This window comes from Amblyomma mixtum, chromosome 2 (assembly GCF_055824585.1).
Source record: "Amblyomma mixtum isolate Tamu chromosome 2, ASM5582458v1, whole genome shotgun sequence".
Classification (NCBI taxonomy): Eukaryota; Metazoa; Arthropoda; class Arachnida; order Ixodida; family Ixodidae; genus Amblyomma; species Amblyomma mixtum.
Genome location: NC_143013.1, coordinates 227,904,841 through 227,924,619, shown reverse-complemented (window position 1 = coordinate 227,924,619; position 19,779 = coordinate 227,904,841). Strand labels below are relative to the sequence as shown.

Here is a 19,779-nt window from a genome sequence, read left to right as displayed (position 1 = left end):
TTGCCATAGTTAGTAAGAACTTTTGGTAGGAGGAAATTGTTGTTAAAAGCAAACCTAGTAGTGTTGGAATTGGTGAGTGTGGAAGACAAAAACTCAACTGTAGGTAATTGGTCGTTGATGATTCTGTGAAATTTGATGAGCTCTGAAACAGTTAGGATAATGTTCATATGGAGTAAAGCTCTGGTATTAATAATGAACGAGCTGGATGTAATAGTTCTTATAGCTTTATTCTTGATGAGGGTTTGGGGGTAATTGCCAAGGGAGGGGTGAGCTAGTGGTGCAGCTGTCTCTCGGCTCGATAGGCCTGTGACAGCTAATTGAACGTTTGCATGCGCTCCTGGGAAACCACCGTAGCGGTGACCGCTCGTGCTCGGTGTATCAAACTTCGGGCTAAGCTGTTGACGGCCTCGTTGCCTCGGTTCCCCCTTTGCGCGGGCACCCAGAGCAGCTCCACGTTGCGGGGCGGGCTGGTTCCGGGCGAGGTTAGCATGCTGACACCAGGGACATGAACCCTCCCACGTGCGAAATTTAGTAGTGCAGTTTGCAAAACTGGGAATATGACGGGCTTCCGCGTGGGCAATCGCCAGGGCGATGGCTGCTTCCTCGGCCACTTCCGAGGAGGTGACCGAGGGGAGGGGGACGGTATCAGGATTGTGGGTACGGCCCACGACGGCTGTCACCGTTTCCTCGGCCTATTTCAAAAAACTTGGGTTCATTACCGCGCAGTAACATCGCACAGCACAGGAGCGTCTTTCGCGCTTCGCCTCCATTGAAACGAGGCCTCGGTGGATGGGATTCAAGACGGGGCTACAGCTAATAATGGCATTCGTACACAGACGAGAGCACACTGGATATCGCTGAGCGAGGACGCTCATGCCTCAAGTTAAAGAACAACAAAGAGATCGTCAGAAAAAAAAAGACCAAGTGCCTGGGCCACACCTCGGTGGGCAACTATGATGATGACGAAAACGTTTACGGAAAACCAGAAGGCTTGGCTGATGGGAAGACTGATCGGGTCTCTAGTCCGGGACACCATTGGTAAGAGACGCTGGCAGCGCTCTTTCGACGAGGGCTCTTCGTTCCTTAAGGTTCGAGCTGGACAGGGCCACCTCCAAACCCTCTCATGTTGGCTGATTTGTTATGTCAATACGGCTATTTTTTTTTTTTGACAAGCCGATGCCATATGATATAAGTTTGCCCTTTGGCCACAGCATTTACACTGCGCCATAAAGACTTGGGTTCAATGGCGAGAAGCGACGCTCTATTCTAAAACGACAAAATTTTCATCCGTCGGATTTTATTAATTTAAGCCCCTAGCGAGCCTAGGCAGTGTCTGCCTATCAAGGCGCAAATGCTGTAGTATCTCTGAGTAAAACAACTGGATTTGGGGAAACGAAAAGGCGCAATAACTATTTCACATCGACGTGGCCACTTCCACCGCGCTTTGAATGAAAGGGTAAAGCACGAAGTAAAGAAGAATTGAGAATTGCTGTAATGGAGGCCTACGGGATAATTTTTACCCTATGGGGATCTTTAACGGAACAGTTATCGCACAGCCAGCACAAGGGCGCCTTTTGCATTTCTTAAACTATGGTATGAATCATGTGTAATGTCTACTATGAAGAAACTTAGAGCACTCCTGTTGCAGGAAAATTGTGCACAAAATGTGAACCCTAGCAAAAGAATGGCGGTATCTGCAGCAAAGAGGAACTAGATACGAATAAATGAGGCGAGAACGTACGTTCACTCGAAGAGTTCCTCTTTCTCATGGTATCAGTCACTCAAGCGCAGGATGTGACCCAGCGCTTGAAATCGTCCTTGAAAGGACCTCTTCTTTCTCCCTGCCTTTCTTCGCATATATTTTTGAGCGGCGCCCGGCGTAGTCCGCAGTGCATGGAGAACACCGTCGTTGCATGAGGTGAGTGCGCCTTCAGAAGTGTTGAGAATTCGGCGTCAAGCTTCGTGTGGGAAAGGACAGGCTGAGCGTGGCCCGCGCATAGATTTCCACGAGAAGCCCGTATGCGGCCTTGCACTTTGTGACCAGTACAAGGGTGTGTTCTTATTAATTTCAAATATTTCCTCGGTGGCGATAGTCTGAAGAAAGCGAGCAGCGCTCGGAAACTCTGTGCCTACATGTACAGTTCTTTGAGATTGCGGGAACTCATCAATATTGATTGTGTTTCTTCTGTAGGATGTTTTGTTGCAATTGCCACATGTGAATTCAGTTATGCCCCTTGTTTTCAAAAGATCGTTCTGTTCGCTTGTGCGCTCTAAGCTAGAATTTGACCCATCGCGGCGGCTGAGTGCTTTGGTGCTCAGGTGCTGACCTGAAAGACGCGGGTTTGATCCCATCTCGGTGATCGCATTTCTTTGGTGGCGAAATGGTAGATGCCTGAGTTGAGTGCAGTATCAGTGCAAGTAAGAATCTCATCTGGTCAAAATTATATCGTCTTCTACAAATGTTTACGCGGCCTAACTCATTGCTCTCATATCCTAAAATCAATCTGTTTTGCCATATCGAGAAAACTGCTCCGGCGCCGGAATATCTTTTTCCGCGAGAACAGTTTGTCGTTCTAACCATGAATTACGTGCGGAGTGGTTACTTAATACAATACAAAATGCCCTTATTTCCAAATAATACGGTATTAGGAGGTTCACTCCCTTCCTAAATAAAACAGCGGCTGGAACAGTGCACAGATGACAACGACAACAAAAGGTAACCATGAAACTTACTTAGACATACGAGATGTTTCAGGGAAGACTTTAAGAAATTTTCAAAAATAAGTTCTTTTGAGGCAACAATGCAGATTTTTCAGCGTGGTGTTACCAGGGTTAGCGTACACTAGAAAACCGGTGAATCCTCTTAAGTAGTAAGCTGGTTAACTAATTTTTCATAATGAACATTTTAACTAGTAGAGTTAAGCACCTAGTTGCAATTAGGGATTTGTAGCTGGTCGTTAGTAATAGCCACATCAGTTTATGGAATTCCGAAAACGCGATTATCCCCGGCGCTGTGGCTCGGAAAAATTTGGCTGTGCCGTGGCAAAACACACCCGCTTTCGAAAAGCATACAGGCAAAGCAACATTTCCAGTTCTTGCCACTAGTCAGCTTTTTTACAACCTGACTGCTTTAGTATGTTTAATTCCGTCTCCTCCTGCTCTCATTCCTCCACTACTTGGAGTACCAAAGGAGGCTACCACTTCAGAAACTCGCAACTTCGCTGAATTTTCTTAATTACTGGCATTGGTTTCACTACTCGCCATTCTTGTGTGCAGGAGCTATCCTCGAGGATTTGGTCCTTGCGATTCAAAAGCGTAGGCGATCTCTGTGCAACAATGTCTTGGAGCATCATAGGGAGTAAGCTGCTGGTCGTGTTCGTGGCCTCGTACGCAATGAACGTGACTGCTGTTGGCTCAGTGCACAGTTCCATCGCCCGTGCAGAAGGGCACGTCAAGGACCTCATGACAGCCCTCTCGGACATAAAGAGTGAGTCTTCTCGGTGGTATTCAGAGGCGTTAGGTGCCTAGGTGCGGGTGAGAGAGGTAAAGAATTTCGGTTTCAAGCAGTCGCCATTAATGAAGTCCCGTTGTTTTACCTGACTATTGCCTTGTGTTCTACTGTCAGTGAGGAGTATTTTGGGTTTGCCGACTGATTAAAGCATTTCGCACAAAATTCTGCTGAGGCAAATAACGTGAAAACGCCACCTCAGCGAAAAAATTGTTAGTAGTGTAATGGGGCTTTAAAACGAGAACAGTGACCTGGACGGTAATGAGATGTCATTAACATATAGATGTATAGGCTTCATGGTACGCTTAAGTATGAAATTACGGTTGATTATAGCAAACAAGAGGGCAGGCACATGCATCACGCACCACGGTCATCCGCTTTTTTCATCCAGTGTTTTGTCATCTGAATCAATGGCGCTATTAAGCGACAAGGAGGCGAAGAGAAATGTGTTGGCGCGATGTCATGTCTTTTTTTTCGAAACCACATTCATATGCTCGTAATGCACTAGCAGAATATGGGCGAAGAAATAACGCACTAAGCACCAAGCTACAGGCGCAAAGCAGGAACCAAGGCGACCATTTCTACTTCACCACTTTTGCAGCTGGTTTACGTCGCTCACGCGCAGACTCTAATTTACTTTGTGGTGAAACAGTATGTGGGGTTTAATGACCCAAGTGACACATTGGACTATGATGAAACGAGCAGCGCACAATAACCGAAGCGCAAGACAAAAAAAAAACACACCAAGAAATACAGGTGCTTTCCCATTCCACATCTGATTCATACTAGGTAGCTGTGTTCAGGCTATTGCAGAGCGACACCCTTCCTACCCTACTCCCTCACTTAGCATTCATCTGTTTGTATGACCCCTTGCCTGTCGCTGTTGTGGGGAGAGTTCCTATGCTTTGGCGCTATAGAACTGAAGGCCCCGTTACGCATAAAATTTGGCGTCGGCGTTGTGAGCGATAAATAGGGTGGCATAGGGTGGCCCAGCCAGCTACCCCCGTACAAGAACCTATTTGGGTAACCTAGGTCACGTGGCATTGTGGGGTCGTCAGAACCTGCCCATCGGATTGTGAGTAAACTGACCTCCTCTGCAGGTGACAGTTAAATTAAGGTTGCTCGGGAATACCAATCTGGTTCGCACAAGCCCTACCAGTGGCGGCACGTTCCGTTGCAGCACAGTGGCGCATACCTTAACCGCTGCACCATTGCTCCAGGAGTGGCATGAGGACTGCCAGGGACATATGAATGTAAAGTTGGATGACCGATCATTAACGCCCCCGCGTCATATCCTTAAGGCAGAGCTTTAATGTCCCCAGCAATTTTTTCACATGGAATACCAGCGTTGAGCCACGAGCAATGTCTGGTTGACGACAGGCACCTTCTGGCCGTCGCCATTGTCTCGGAATAGCGGCTGTCCCCGGACGTGGATTCTTTTTACATGAGTAAATCTTAGTTCCGCCGCTCAAGTCATGGAGTCTGATCTATACCTGATATGAACAACAAAAGTTTTCAATGTCGCAAAATTGAATCAGCTTGTAAGTATGACAACTGTGTTCGCAGTGAGAATGCGGCCGAAGCATTGCACCGACCTCTTGCACGCGGGTCAGACGACAAGCGGAGTGTACACAATCTTCCCCTGGGTGGATGCCGCGGCGGGACAGGCTGTGTACTGCGACATGGAAACGGACGGGGGAGGTTGGACGGTAAGTTGATCCACATAGCTACCTGGCTAGCGTCTGTTACGTTTACCTCTAACACTTGCCCAAGAATCCCTGAGCTCGTTTTGCATTGCTCAAGAGAAGTTGTCGTGCATCACCTGCTGTCGTGGCTCAGTGGCTTTTGCCTGCCTGCCCACTCGAGGGTTGCGGTATCCAGCTTTGGCCCGGGTGCCCGTATTTCAACGGAATCTGCGTGGATAAGAAGTCCGTGTGCTGTGCAATCTCAATGCACGTAAAGAAGGCAAAGCGGTCTAATTAATCCGGAGTCTCCAGCACGACATTTCTCATTGCCTGTGCGCAGCTTCGGAGTGGTAAATACTTATGACGTAACATAACGAAACAGAAGAGGGCGAATATGAAAAACACGTCACGACATAATATAACAAATACCCGGTGTTGTTGATAACGATTGCCTTTGTGCTCAATTTATATCGCAGAGGAGTGTAGCTTGGCCGAAACAGGTATTCTCTATTCCCCTGTCTCCTAGGGACGGGCCACAATTTCTTCCGTTGGAGGCGGAGAAAATTTGTCGTTCGTGCGCACTTTCCAGGCGTCACAATCTGCTTACATGCAGGCGAACAGCAGATCGGAACTAGTGCGATATGTTTCTTTCTAATTCACGAGCCCAATTGTATTGTTGAATAGCTCCCCCCCCCCCTTTCACCTTGTCACTCGGTACGGAGAGTTCGTATCGCAGGAATAGATACTGAAGCTTTTTCAAGGTACGCGATTCTATTAAGCACGAAATGCTTCTTTCTCCCTACATCGCTATGTTCAGACAAACGTTTTCCTGAAATCACTGAAAACCTGCGGCCAAATATAAAGCCGGACATATCCAAATACTTCCGAAATTTTCCATGACAACGGTAGACAGCAGAAAAAAAGAGAAAAAAAAAACAACCTTAAGGCTCGAGCGGGATTCGCAGCAGCGCCAGCTTCAACAACATCGTCACAGTATTGCTATGACTCTCGTGCTGCTTTTTATGTGTACACAGTTGAACCTGTTTATAACGAAGGCGAAGAGACCCCGTGATTTCTTCGTGGTAGCTGTTACTTCGTTGTAGCAGTACATGAAATTAGTTGCGACTGTGGACGCTAACAGTCTTACCTGCCACTGAGTGTACCGGGGACAACATAGCTGTTATTTAGCGTGCTGCCGATGTTTCTTGCTGGAACCTTAAAAACGCTCAATGAACGTCTGTCTTTTTTAGTCTCCCTCGTGTGTTTTTTTCCTGTGTGTGTCTTTTGTGCGCAATTCGTACCTACAACAACGTCTGTTATGCGGCCGCATATGCGTACACTAACCGAATAAGTCAGGCCTGTCAACAAGCACACTTGATTTTCTGAATCCACACGTGCTTCAGAGACAAGAAAACGGGTCTTGGAGGAATAACGCCGTAGAGGACTAAGAGAGACCTACCCAGAATGCTTATTCCCGCTTTATAGGTGATCGAGGCGAGACGCGATACCCGTTGTGATTATAATTGCCACACATCTGACGACCACATGGCCACAATACTTCTTCGCATGACAGACATGTAATGAGGGAAATGCGTTCGCCTAAGCGGAGGCTACGATGACGCCCACCAACTGATCAGCGCAACTTGTTTTGCGTCGTTTGGTCCTTGGATGCTTGCACCAACTCTCGACATTGAGGTAGTCTAGAAATGTTTACTACGTAAGGCGCTTTGCTAAATAATATATCATGTTAAAGGTTTCTTACGTCATGTGCAATTTTACTGGAAAAAAGTGCGATCCCTGAAGTTAGTGTTTCTACTCCTTCGATATATGTATTTGCTTACTTCTTCCGCGAGATGGGATTCGCTGAGCTTGTCTCGGGTGTTCAGGGTTCTAGAGCAACAATACGGCCGTATTATCCTCCCTTGGTGTGTTTGCGCAGGTGATTCAACGGCGTGGCCAGTTCGGCAATGCTGTCTACTACTTCTACAGAAACTGGACAGAGTACGCTAGTGGTTTCGGTGATCCAGCCAAGGAATACTGGATTGGTAAGAAACTGCGGACTTGCATTTCACAAATTTTCATCGGGCCTCAGACAAAGCAGAATGTCGCGGTGATTACGAATCATCAGAAAAAAAAATATCGGGTTAATATATCAATCACGTGGTGAAAATAGAACTACAGGTTAGACATCAATTTCCCTCCGTGGTGGCCCAGTGGATCTGGCTTTCCATTGCTGGTTTAAAGGTAGCGGGATCGAATCCTGTTCACGGTGGCATCATTTCATCATCATCATCATCATCCGAAAACTGCAAGAATGCTCGAGAGGTATTGTTAAGGTAGAAGCCTACGGCGCCAGTAGCTAATTTCCTCCTACCGTGTCCGTCTGGAGGCATTAGGAATGATGACAGCGGGTCGCGCGCTTCCGACGCTGTCCAAAGCCGCGGGAAAAGGGGCCCAAGGGGCTGACGACCGTTTCCCACTGAGAAGAGATTAGCTCTCAAGGGGTGGGTGTCAGTAAGGTCGGCGCCTTCTGAAACCACCCGACTGTCGCGCTAAGCGGTGGAGTTCGGCGTTGCTGGCGCCCAAAAATTTCGAAAGTTGCATGAAAAGTGCGCGGTGCGCCGAGTCGGGCTCTGGCGAGCACTGGGCCCCGCCAACTTGTATGTACAGTGCCATTGAAGCAGGGTTGGTTGAAATTGATCGTGAGCAGATTTAATAAAGCTCCGCCCAATTATCGAAGGTATTAAAACCCGCTGCAAACAAAGAGAGGGAGCGCGCCGAGTCTGTCTCGGCCGCTTTTACACAGCCTTTCTTTTAACCGCCTTTTTCTCCTGTTGCCTTTATTTTGTTTCCCGTCTTCAATAAACAAGTTTTGCTTCTCAAGAAGTTTGGAGTTGCGGCTCCAACCGGCAACGTGTCAGCGGACGAGTGGACGAAGGCGCGAAGTGCCCTTCTAGCTGCTGACCACATACGATCATAGACGAACCGGCAATTCCGACTTTTTACGACTGTAGCAACTTAACTGGTGTCGTCTACCAGGATGAACAGTGTCTCAAGTTTAACTGGTGACGTGAACAGCAGTACCAGTGTTTCAAGTTAACTGCTATGCTACGCCAGCTCAAATTTTATACGATGATGCGTTTTAAATTAATCTGCTCCCCTATGCGGAGTCCCTCAAAGACGATGTGTCGCTTTAGGATATTAAGCGCCGCACACATACGCATTGTTACACGTTTATGCACGGTTGTTCGATTTAAGTGCTCTTCGTCCATAGTGATTAAGCGCTTTCTAAATTGAGGTAAAACTTGCGCGGTACAAGTAATGTTATAGGACATGAACATTAATATGCGTGACATCCTGTCTGTTTGGGTGTATTGGAAAACAAAAAAAAAAAGATATAAGAGACGCTTTTCTACGTGGTCAGTGTGTCTGTATCTGGGCTTCTGTGCATCAGGATGTTAAAGAAACGAGAAAGGAAGCCTTTCTAGGAAGCGAGCTGCAACGGACTTCCCTGTCTGAATTCCTATCAGTTGAAATGCGGCCTTTTGCACAAATGTTTTGTATAAATCTGTGGAAATATTTGTTTCTTCCTTGTAGAGAACTCGGGAGTATGACACGTCTAGGTGCTTAGTGCTTATGGTGCAAAAATGCCATTTAAAGCAGCGCGTCTCTTATCGCATTTAATCGCTTTTGCCTAACGTTTGCAACTACTTTCGTCATGTTCGTCACTCACAGGGAACAAGGCGTTACACGCTCTCACCTCGGCTCCCACTGACATGGAGCTGAGAGTTGTGCTCCGCAACCACACGGGCGATACAGCCTCTCTTGGTTACAAGAGCTTCCGGGTTGGCAGCGAAGAGGAACTGTTCAAGCTGAAGCTGGGAGAGTTCGTTGGTCCGAAAGGTATGTCAAGCCAGTCACTTCGCAGAAATTTATTTATGGGTACAAATAGGAAGCAACGCTAAAATGTATCTAGCTGCAGACAACTAGCCAAAGAAGGGTACGCCTCTTTCCAAAATCGAGCACATCCCCCTCCTCCCAGCATCAATCCTCCTTAGCAACGTGGAGTGGAGCAGAAAATGACAGCGCAGAAAGAAGACGGCAAATACGCGCGTAGCAGGAGTAGCCGATACAAGCTGTTTCATTCGCCCATGCGGGGAAGGAATAAACTCATATTTATAAATCGAAAGAAATTAGTTTAATGAAGTTTCGAATATCTCAACCCCGCTTTGATTTCGCGTCATTACCACGCTGGCGCACGCATTCCCATTCCTTGGATGCCTATGTCATTATGCAGAGGTGTGGTACAATACAGGAACGAGGCCCGCTGGAAACTTGTAACGGTCGTCCCGAGGATGAGCCGGAAAGGCAAGGAGCAGTCCCCCGCAGAGGGCACCGCGTTATCGAGTTTTCGCTCAGCATACATAAGTGAGCTAGGGAAAGCATGCTGCCAGAATTGACGATGTTTTAAGAGCTGCGGCAGCCGCGTTTTGATGGTGGTCTCCCGGAGGTCTACCGGCCTCCCGGACGCCTGCAAAATATACTCAGCATGCGGTCCTGGCGAATAAAATTGGAGATAAAGCGTTTTATTGCAGGGTCATTTGCACATTGAAAGGAGGACTGCGTTTTACAACGCAGTTTAACATTGCCTACTGTTTTAAGTTCACGGGAGACGATCAAAAGGAAACATTACTAATTGGCTATCTACTGCTCTGCTGGGTGTGTGCGTTTTTGAGTTGCTCATTATTCTTAATGTCTTTTTTGTGTGCGCTGAATTTGATGAAGGCAGATGTCTTATGTGTCTCCGCATGATTCAGTGCGTTACGATGAATGACTGTTAGATAGAGCAAAGTAAAATATTTTAGCACACCTGAGATAAATAGTTTCCGCGTTTGAAACTTAACAACATAGCACGCAGATGGCAGTTTACCACTAAGAGCGTCGATACCAGCCTTTCAGCGTAAGCCAAGTCCAATGTTACTCCAAGATATTTGAAGGAATGTGTTGTTGATGTAAGCAGTCATTCGTAATTATTTTTTATGCATGGAATCAACTAATTTATTCCGTAAATCGAATTCTGTGGGCTTATTTTTGTTGAGGTTGCTACTTTTAGAAAGTCATTCACGTATACACCTGCGTGTACCTGCGTGTACACCTTGGAGAACTCCAGTAAGAGCAGGCTGCAGACAGGAAACGGTCCTCAGTGACAACCTTGATCTGGGATCATTTCGGTAGCTGGCTAAATGTCGAGGGTTCTGCTGCAAAAACATTAGCTCTGCAGTAAAAGGAAAAAAAAATAATAGCAGATGAGGTGGATTAGTTGAACCGAAATCCATGCTCGTGCGGGTAAGAATGCTATACTATCAAAAACTTTTTTGCAGAGTAGAAATATTTTTTTCAAAAACTGCAGTCAAAACTGAAATAGGTCGATAGCTGGGCAGATCTGAACAGATGGCATCCTTAAATATTCGAATGACGTTTGCAAACTAGGCTGGTGACGGATATGTTGAGTTGTGCAAGAACTGGCTGAAAAGATTACAGAATCTGGGAGTTGAAATATGTTATCCTTCATTAGTCGCACAAAAATATCACCCGGTCCAGTAGCTTTGCTAACGAGTGCATTAGAAAAGACCAATAATATTTCATACACCTACACTGCACTTATTATCAACCCGTTGCAGATTCCGCTTGGTAATTCTAGTTTGTTGGTCAGGTTCTGAAAGTACTTACGTACGGATAGGTATATGTTAGCAAAAAAAAAGCGTTAAACGTTTCAACAGTGCATTCGTTAACATACTCCGGGAAAAGTTTTTTGAGCACAACAAGTGCTCGTGTCTTTCTCTGTAACCTTCTGAAATTTCCTAGTGCTCGTGCTGCCCGCTTAATAAGCCCTGCACAATACTGCTTATTCATTGCTCTGAGTGCAGCGGTAGATACCTTCGCAGCACAGTAAACTGCCAAGTACAGTATTTGTTGTCTTTGTGATGCCGCCATTTTCGATACCAATAGTCTTGCTACCTTCACAAGTCGATAACCTGGTTGTTCATCCAAATACATATTGGTGTTTTGTACGATTAATTGTTCCCTGCCTTGCGGAAATTGCTTAAAGCTCGGCTTGGGGCCACTACAAAGTGAATTAATTTGGTGTGAACACTGCCATGATAGATATCATCAGTATTAAGTGATAGAACGTCGTCCGGTAGTGGTTCGTAATGCATTCTGGTGAACTGCTTGTTCTAATTTGCTCGTCCTGTTATCATTTCTAATATAGACATGAAGCGATATGCATGGGGAACACATATAGACCAAAACGTGTATGTGGCGTAAGCAAGATGCGGTGGCGCCGTTGTCACCGGCTGGGGTGACTGGGTAAAAGTGCGCGTGGAAAAGAAGGCTTAATACCCATAGGAATGAATAGAAGCAGAGGATTTAAAAACAGATTTCTGATTTCACAGTGCACCTATGATGTCGTCCCCTCATGAAGAACCACCAAATTCATCCTAGATGAGATTCTAAAAGTGTGTAGCATCATTTCGAAGGCGATGTATTTTTAAAATACCGTGTTAAGTGCACGCGGGGATGATCCCCGGCGGGGGGTCCTTTAAAACGGGATATTGGTCCATTAAAACATGTGTACGTAAAACTTTCAGAAATAATTTTCTCATTTCTCAGATTACCCTTGCAGGCGGCTGGTTGTGAGCAGTCGGCGAGCGCTTCGAAGAAGAATGTGACAGATTATGCTACGTCATTGAAGTATATCTTTTTAAAACGCCACGGTAAATGCGTGTCTTGCAGCCAGATATACCCCAAAAGGCGTTCTCTTCGCTCGGTGTTTCCACGAGGCACGCAAGATTCTCTTGTAGTCTGACGTTTCTCCTCTGCACGCTGTATTTCCTTGAGAACACTGCCGTTCATACGTAAGCAACGTTCTCTTTGGAGGCTGTCCTCAAACATCAGGGTAAACGAAGCAGACGACCATGATACTTCCCACATGCTTTCGCGTGTCCTACATTTGTTCACTGATGCATTTGTTGTAACGAAACTGCCTAGAGAAAATTACGGAAAAGCAGTTCTCAAACGTCATGGAAAGTGCACGAAATATAGTAAGAGGAAAGCGGACTATATCATATGGTTTTCTTCTTCATGTCAAAGGCTGTGGTTTTTAACCTCATTCAACGTTAGACGTAACTACTTTACTTCATCCGTGCACTCTTCACAACTGTCGCGGATAAACTGCGCTGATGCTGTGAAGGGTGTTGCAAGTTCAGCATTTATGCCAACACTGGACGAATTGCTTTTCTTTAGCGCAGCTTTAGGTCACTGAAAGCGCATAGCAACTTCGTGGTTAATTACAGCAGCGCCTTAGTGACTTCATTTTGCACTTTGGCTCTTTACCGCCAAGGCCTTTAGTGAAGTCCGTAGAGGCGTCACCGTTTTTTCCACCCCCTCATAAAGTATTCGGCATGAAATTCACTACGATTAAGAAGCACTCACGAAAGAATGAAATTACTGAGCAGATGGGCAGTCGACGTGCTAAACCATGCAGCGATTGCACTGAATGTTGAAAACCCCCTGCATCTTAAAGGAAACGCTTTTGACCAACGTAGACGGCATACGACTGTTTGGTGCGCTTTGTGGTTCTGTCCACAGATACTGCGTTCTTTTGGTTGGCAGCTATCGGCGGTATCACCGGCGGCTATGCTTGGTCCCTCACCAGGCCTTTAAAATCCGGGATAGGCTAAGTCTCGAGGAAGAAGATAGTGCATTGTCTTGTTCACATGTGCAGCCAATTCAAACGAAAACCAATTTGTGCAGATCGCTGCTGGAACAAATGCCTGCATGAAGAAAGGGACGCGCTAGGACGATATAGATGCGTTGGCTGCTCTGCGTGCACGCTCAGCATCAATATTTCAGCGATCCCCTCTGTCAGTCACCAAATAGCTAACAGAACATTCAAAGGCTTTTAATAAGCGTAAGCTAAACGATGTAAGGATGTACAGCATGGATTTGACTGTGGAGACTGAAAAGGAGAGCCCCGCCGCGGTGGCGCAGTGGTTACGGCGCTCGGCTGCTGACCCGAAAGGCGTGGTTTCGATCCCGGCCGTGGCGGCCTACTTTCGATGAAGGAGAATTTCCGGAGCCCTTCACTACGGCGTCACTCATAGCCTGAGTTGCTTCGGGACGTTAAACCCCAATAAACCAAACCAAACCCATCTACAAAGGAGAGATAACCTCAATAGCAAAGGGATTTTAATAGGAACTTGAAAGTGATCGAAACAATAGGATTTTAATGATAAATCTAGTGGCGTGAATGAAATGTACACATACCGTTGGTAACTCCACAAGGAGTAAAGAAAGCCTTAGGTATAACGTAAAGGCGGAAATCTGGCGGGGTGGATTAGGTAACTGCAGATCAGTTGAAGGAAGATTGTGCTCGAAAAACTTTCAAACCTTTATACGTAGCGCATTATGACCTCGAAATTATCGGAAGGAACCTTGAAAGAATTCTAACATCATCTTAGTGGTCAGAAGGGAGATGTCAGAGGCATGAAAAATTACAAGCCGAAAGTAAGTTGTTTAGGGTTATTGACTAAAGTAATCGCTAACTGGATAAGATTAAGCTTGTATTTCAGTGAACCACACAATCACGCTGGCTTTCGCAAAGGCTACTCGACATCATACCAAATTACACCTGCGGACGCCCACACAACCTAACTCCGTGAAGTGCGTGCGTGTGCGTGCGTGTGCGTGTGCGCGTGCGTGCGCGTGCGTGCGCGTGCGTGCGCGTTTGCGTCTCGGTACTCGTGCCCTTATGATGCTTATCTGTACCGCTGCTTTGTGTGATGCTTTTCTGTAGGTAGTGATGCAATATGTTACCTGCAGGCTGGAATGGACTGTCCCTGGGCGACAACTGCAACTTCAGTACTTTCGACCAAGACAATGATCACGCAGCGTTCAATTGTGCCATCTCGTTCCGCGGAGGCTGGTGGTACAACGCTTGCCACAAATCCAACCTCAACGGCCTTAACCTGAACGGCAAGCATGACAGCTATGCCAACGGCATCGAGTGGTGTGAGCGAGGAGACCAAAATCTCTTCTACTATTATTCCTATCCCAGTGTACACATGATGATACGTCCAGCTGAATCACATGCAGTGGCCAAGTAGCTCCCTTTAGGAGTAGCGCAGTTGTATTTAGCCGTCAAGCGTCCGAACGATTGAGGACTTCTTCCCATGTGCTCGCGGCTCTCAACCGTATTCTTTCACGAGCAACGTATCATCGATATCATTACAAGTTCATGATTTGCAAGAATGACACGTAAATAAAAGCAAAATTGCATGGTCGTTACTCCAGGGGACATAGTAATTTTGGAAGAATTCTTGTGCTGCCGCACCGCACGTTTATGCGCTGGTTATCTATCAAGCTGCATGTTTCTGGAAGTTTCACCATCCCTGTGCACTTAACAAGGGGAGGACCGTTTATAGGGGCCATATCAGAAGCCTATCTGTTGTTGTAGCACCCTTCTTGTCTTCATTTTGATGCAATGCGGCTTTCAAAAAATAATTTATATCGAGTTTTATTATCAATTTGTTCGCATGGTACAAACTTCCTCAACACAGTTTTGTGGCCATTCATTCACCTCGAAGACAGGTGTTCTGAAACAACCCCTAGCATGATGTTACGAACTGTAGCTGGAAATAAAGCTCCTTAACCTACCTAACTTTCCTAATTTCTCTCTAGAACTGACACACCTGGCTTTAATAAAGCAGCTGAGCACATTGCTGCTGTAAAATCTTAAATGTGGCTGCAAACATGGACGCAACACTACTCAATATCGCACAACGATCGCTGAAAATATAAAAAAATGTGTGCATATTAGATGCGGCTGAAACCTCGGTTAGTTTGTAAGTATTCATTGCGACTCAACAGCGGGAAGGAGGCAGGACGGGGACGAAAGCAGAGACCTCATCGCTTATTCTATCGCGGTCATCTTCTGTGTCGCTCCCAGAGTTGTGAGGATCAAGCATATTTATTTTCCACGCTGAGCCACAAGCACTTTATGACGTCGCGTTTGTATCCCCCTTTTTTTTAAAGGGGTACAGACGCAAAATTCCCAACGCAAGAATCATTTGTGTCATCGTTGTAAGGTTTATTGGTTTATTGGGGTTTAACCTCCTGAAGCAACTCAGGCTATGAGGGACGCCGTAATGAAGGGCTCCGGAAATTTCGACCACCTGGGGTTCTTTAACGTGCCCTGACATCGCACAGCACACGGGCCTCTAGAATTTCGCCTTCATCGAAATTCAGCCGCCGCGGCCGGGATCGCACCCACGTCTTTCGGGTCAGCAGCCGAGCGCCATAACCACTAAGCCACCGCGGCTGCATCATTGTAAGTATATGCTTTCTAGCAAGTTGCAGTCGTAGTGAGAGAGGAAGAAGACCATGGTTATTGGGGCGGCTCTCTGACACCGGTCCGTAATTTTCGGCTTTATTTTCTCACTTCAGAGATTTTTCAGTTTTTTTGGCGTGTGTCCTCGACGTGCGCCAACCTGGGGGTCCCTGGCCGCTGGCAAAAGCACGTCAAGCGACCTTCTGCGCGCTAAGCGCCGTATCCACACCGACATGGAACATCACCACCAGCTGAACTCCATGCTGCGCTGATGGCAGCAGCAGCAACGGCGAGTCCAGCGGCCCCTGTAGTTGCGGCTACAGACCAGGGCCCGGCAAACAAGAGACTGCGCGACGACCAAGCTAGCAACGAGCCTCTGACCGGCCATGCAGAGGACATGGACCACGCATCGTTTACAGTTGTCTCGTACAAGAAAAAATGACTGCGGCTTAGCTTGGTTAAGCCCGGTAATTGCGAAAGCAATGTCCGTAGCTACGCCATGGTTCAGCTGGTAGTGTAGCTGGTGGTGGGGCTTGTGGTTATACTTGTGGTGATGCATCGGTTATACAATCCAATGCAATCCAATCTAATTCTAATCCAATCCAATCCGTGCCGCGCGCGGCGGGCGCAGCCACCACGCGCAGCCTCGCCTCGCGACGGCACAAGTTGGAGCCCTGCTTTTGCAGCTGTGACGTCACACCGCTAGGCGCGCCGCGCGTGGCAGGCGCAGGAGTTAGGCAGCAGCTACCAAGCGCGGCCTCGCCTCGCGACGGCACAAGTTGGGCCCCTGGTGTTTGCGGCAGATGGTATGACGTCATAGCAAAGGTCAAGCTAAAGGTCAATGGCAGCTACCGCGGCCTCGCCACGCGAGGAGCTGAAAGTGAAAGTAGTATTGGTTTCGCAATAAAAGAGAGCTACCGGTGTTCCTGTAGTCTTCAGGCGCACTGAGGTACCAGGAAGCCTATGGAAAACCAACCCTAACATTGTGGCTTTGGCGGTTGTACCATCGGCTCAAGAAAAAGTCCTCAGCCATCGCATTCACAAGGACGGGAGCCTGATGTTACACTATAGACGGTGCCCGCCGCCAACCGTCTGCTCACGGTAACTATGCTGGCTGGCGTGGCTGTAGAGACCCGAGTCGAATACTCTTACACGGCACGTTATAGCAAAATACAAGATGTACCTCTCACCTACTCAGACGAAGATCTGCAGGAATATCTACGCGACCAAGGTGTCCTTTCAGCAAGGAGGCTAACCGCCTACACTCCTGAGGATGGTGGAAAGGTCAAAGAGGTACGCCGTCGCACAGTTATATTGGAATTCGCAAAAGATGCGCCGCTACCAAAGCGATAATGCTTGGGTTCTGCAGTTACCCTGTAACTGAATGCGTCGGAGCAGCACCTCAGTGCTATAAATGTCAAAGGCATGGCCACATATCAAGACATTGTAACGGCCCCGTGCGCTGCAATGTGTGTGCTGGCCCCACTCGCACAAAGAATGCACTTCGAGAGCGCAACCTAAATGCGCTAACTGCGGTGGCCCACACCCTGCTTCCTATGCAGGGTGTTATAAAAAGAAAGCAGCTACAGTTGCTCGCACGGCAAAGCAAACACAAGGGAAGCCCCCTAAGCGCCATGAACCACCACCTAACCCCGACGTTGTTTTCAAGACTACGGCAGCTCTTTCCGAGAATCAGTCAACACAGCGTGGCAAAGCAGCTGACAATATCTACGCAGGTGCGGTTAAAAAGAAGCGTGGGAAGTCCATTGGTTCTTCTCCTTCATCAAAGCTGCTGCAACACACTGCACAAGACCCGACAAACAGCGTCGCTCGCTCTGAGCCTAAGGCGCCACAACATGACAGGAAGATCAGCGACGGGCAGCAAACCGGAAGCTCTGAACAAGATATAACATGCCTACTGATTCCGATGCTGTTTGCAGCCATCAAGGCTCTTATCCGTGCAAACCCCTCGTCAGGGGGACTCCCAGAAGTAGAAGCTGTCCTTGCAATGGAGCCGTTGGTGTCGGTCTCCTACGCTCTGCAGAGGCGTAATACCACACTTCAGTAATCATGGCTTCCATAGCGACCACTTCAGCACAGCTGACAATCCGCAACATCTTTCGTACATGCACCATTTTCCAGTAGAACGCTCGCGGGCTACGCTCTAAACTCTCAGATTTCCGACAGCTCGTGCGAGCGTACCGCTTCCTCTTCATAGTCATCTGTGAATCACGCGTCGAAGAAACTTTCCGACTCCACAGATACTATTTCCATTATTCCCAACGACCAGATAACGTCAGCAGATTGCCGATAGGCTTTCGCAAGGGTGTCCCGGCCTCATCGGTTGATGTCCCGCCTCACAGCGACAATGAATACGTGTGCGCTGTCGCAGTTAATGCCGGACACCAGTACACTCTGATTGGAGTATACCTTGAGCCACGCACGCCATTTGATGCTTTGAGACTTGAAAACTTGATAGCAAGGACGCCCTCTCCGCATATTATTTGCGGAGACTTCAATGCTCGTAATGAAATTTGGGGCAGCTCACATACATGTGCCCGAGGTGCAAAGCTTGCAAAACTTCTCTCCAAACATTCAGTACAGCCATTAAATGACGGCAGCATCACCTAACTCCGAGGCCCGACGACTACCAGCAACATCGACGTGACATTTGTCACAAGATCATTCGCCCACAACCTTGGCTGGTGCACTGATTTGGAGACAAGCGGTAGCGCCCATTACCCATTCCTCATATCGGCTTTCTGTGCGCAGAGCAACCCAAAGAAATTCCTTATAAAATCTACAGACTGGGACGCATACAAGGACGCTGTAAGCAGAGGAGTTACTGCGGCAACTCGCAATGAGGAAATAGCATCGACAATAGCGTATTGCCTGAGCGCGAGTACACAAATTACAGCTAAAAATGATAGCCTACCTTCAAATGATGACACATTTCAAAGGCTTTGTGCTATACGCAGGCGAGCTGAAAGGAAAGCTCTGCGCACAAAAAGCCTCGATGACCTACGTGCATGCCGACGGGCACAACATCACATTCGACGCTACATGGATAAACTAAGTCGGCAAAAGTGGCGTGACTTTTGTTTTACGCTGGATGTGCGCCAACCAGTAACCAATATTTGGCGGATAGTTAGAGGTATGCGCACGCCACTTCAACAAATCCACCCCTTCGCTGCACTCTCCCTTCACGAACAAAAATCTATAAGTCTCAGAATAATACTGCAGTCTACTGAAGGCAGGGTCAGGGCATTCGACACTCTCCGCAGGTGGTCAAACAGGCATCCCAAAGGAGGCAGTGCCAGCGTTAGACGTGCCTTTCACAATGAAAGAACTATCCACAGCTATCGCGGAGACAAACAGACACACGTCTCCGGGTCATGATGAGGTGACCTATGACGCCATTTCAAAGCTACCCCACACCTCCCGTCTTCGACTCCTGGAGTATTACTATTCTTCCTGGATGGCTGGTGAGGTACCCACGGAATGGAAGCTGGCGAAAATTGTGCCCGTTTTGAAACCCTGTAGGCAGCCAACAAGCTACGCATCATTCCGGCCCATTACCCTACTGAGCTGCGTAGGTAAGCTCATGGAGCGCATGATCTGCAAGCGCATAACTTGGTTCCTAGAAAGCCGAAATGAGTTCCCCCATGAAATGGGCGGGTTCCGTCAAAACAGGTCTGCGACTGACAATATCATCGCACTCGTCTCATCACTTGAGGAGTACCTTCATTCTGGGTACATCCCGACAGCCATTTTCTTTGACACCAAGGCCGCTTTGACTCTGTCTTTCACCATGCAATTCTCGCAGCCTTTGCCAGTATTGGCCTTGGAGGAAAGCTATACAAGTGAATTGGGCATTATTTAAAAGAACGGCAAATTTTTATGACCTCTCCAAATGGTCCAACACGCTTTCACGCAGTGGAGAGGGGCGTACCACAGGGAGCGGTGCTCAGCCCTCTCCTGTTCAATATTATCCTTATACACATAAGGAGAAACGTTCCTCGAGGGGTCCGCATAACGATTTATGCTGATGATATATGCTTCTGGACGGCATCACATTCGCGCTATATTACCCAGCAACGTCTTCAGAGAGCTCTATTACACATTTCGATGTACCTGGCTTCCAGAGGTCTTCGTCTCTCGCCAAAAAAGATTGTTGCAATGGCGTTTACAAGAAA

General features: G+C 47.5%; 1 protein-coding gene across 1 annotated transcript; it reads left to right on the top strand.

Moving 5' to 3' along the window:
* The first annotated feature begins 3,265 nt into the window (after window positions 1–3,265).
* On the top strand, window positions 3,266–14,360 carry LOC149362826 (techylectin-5A-like). Its single transcript, XM_089568387.1, has 5 exons — window positions 3,266–3,487; window positions 5,075–5,217; window positions 7,133–7,238; window positions 8,929–9,096; window positions 14,077–14,360. Exons 1-5 carry the CDS (start codon window positions 3,337–3,339, stop codon window positions 14,358–14,360), a joined length of 852 nt encoding a protein of 283 aa, XP_089424513.1. The 5' UTR covers window positions 3,266–3,336.
* Window positions 14,361–19,779: the final 5,419 nt, after the last annotated feature.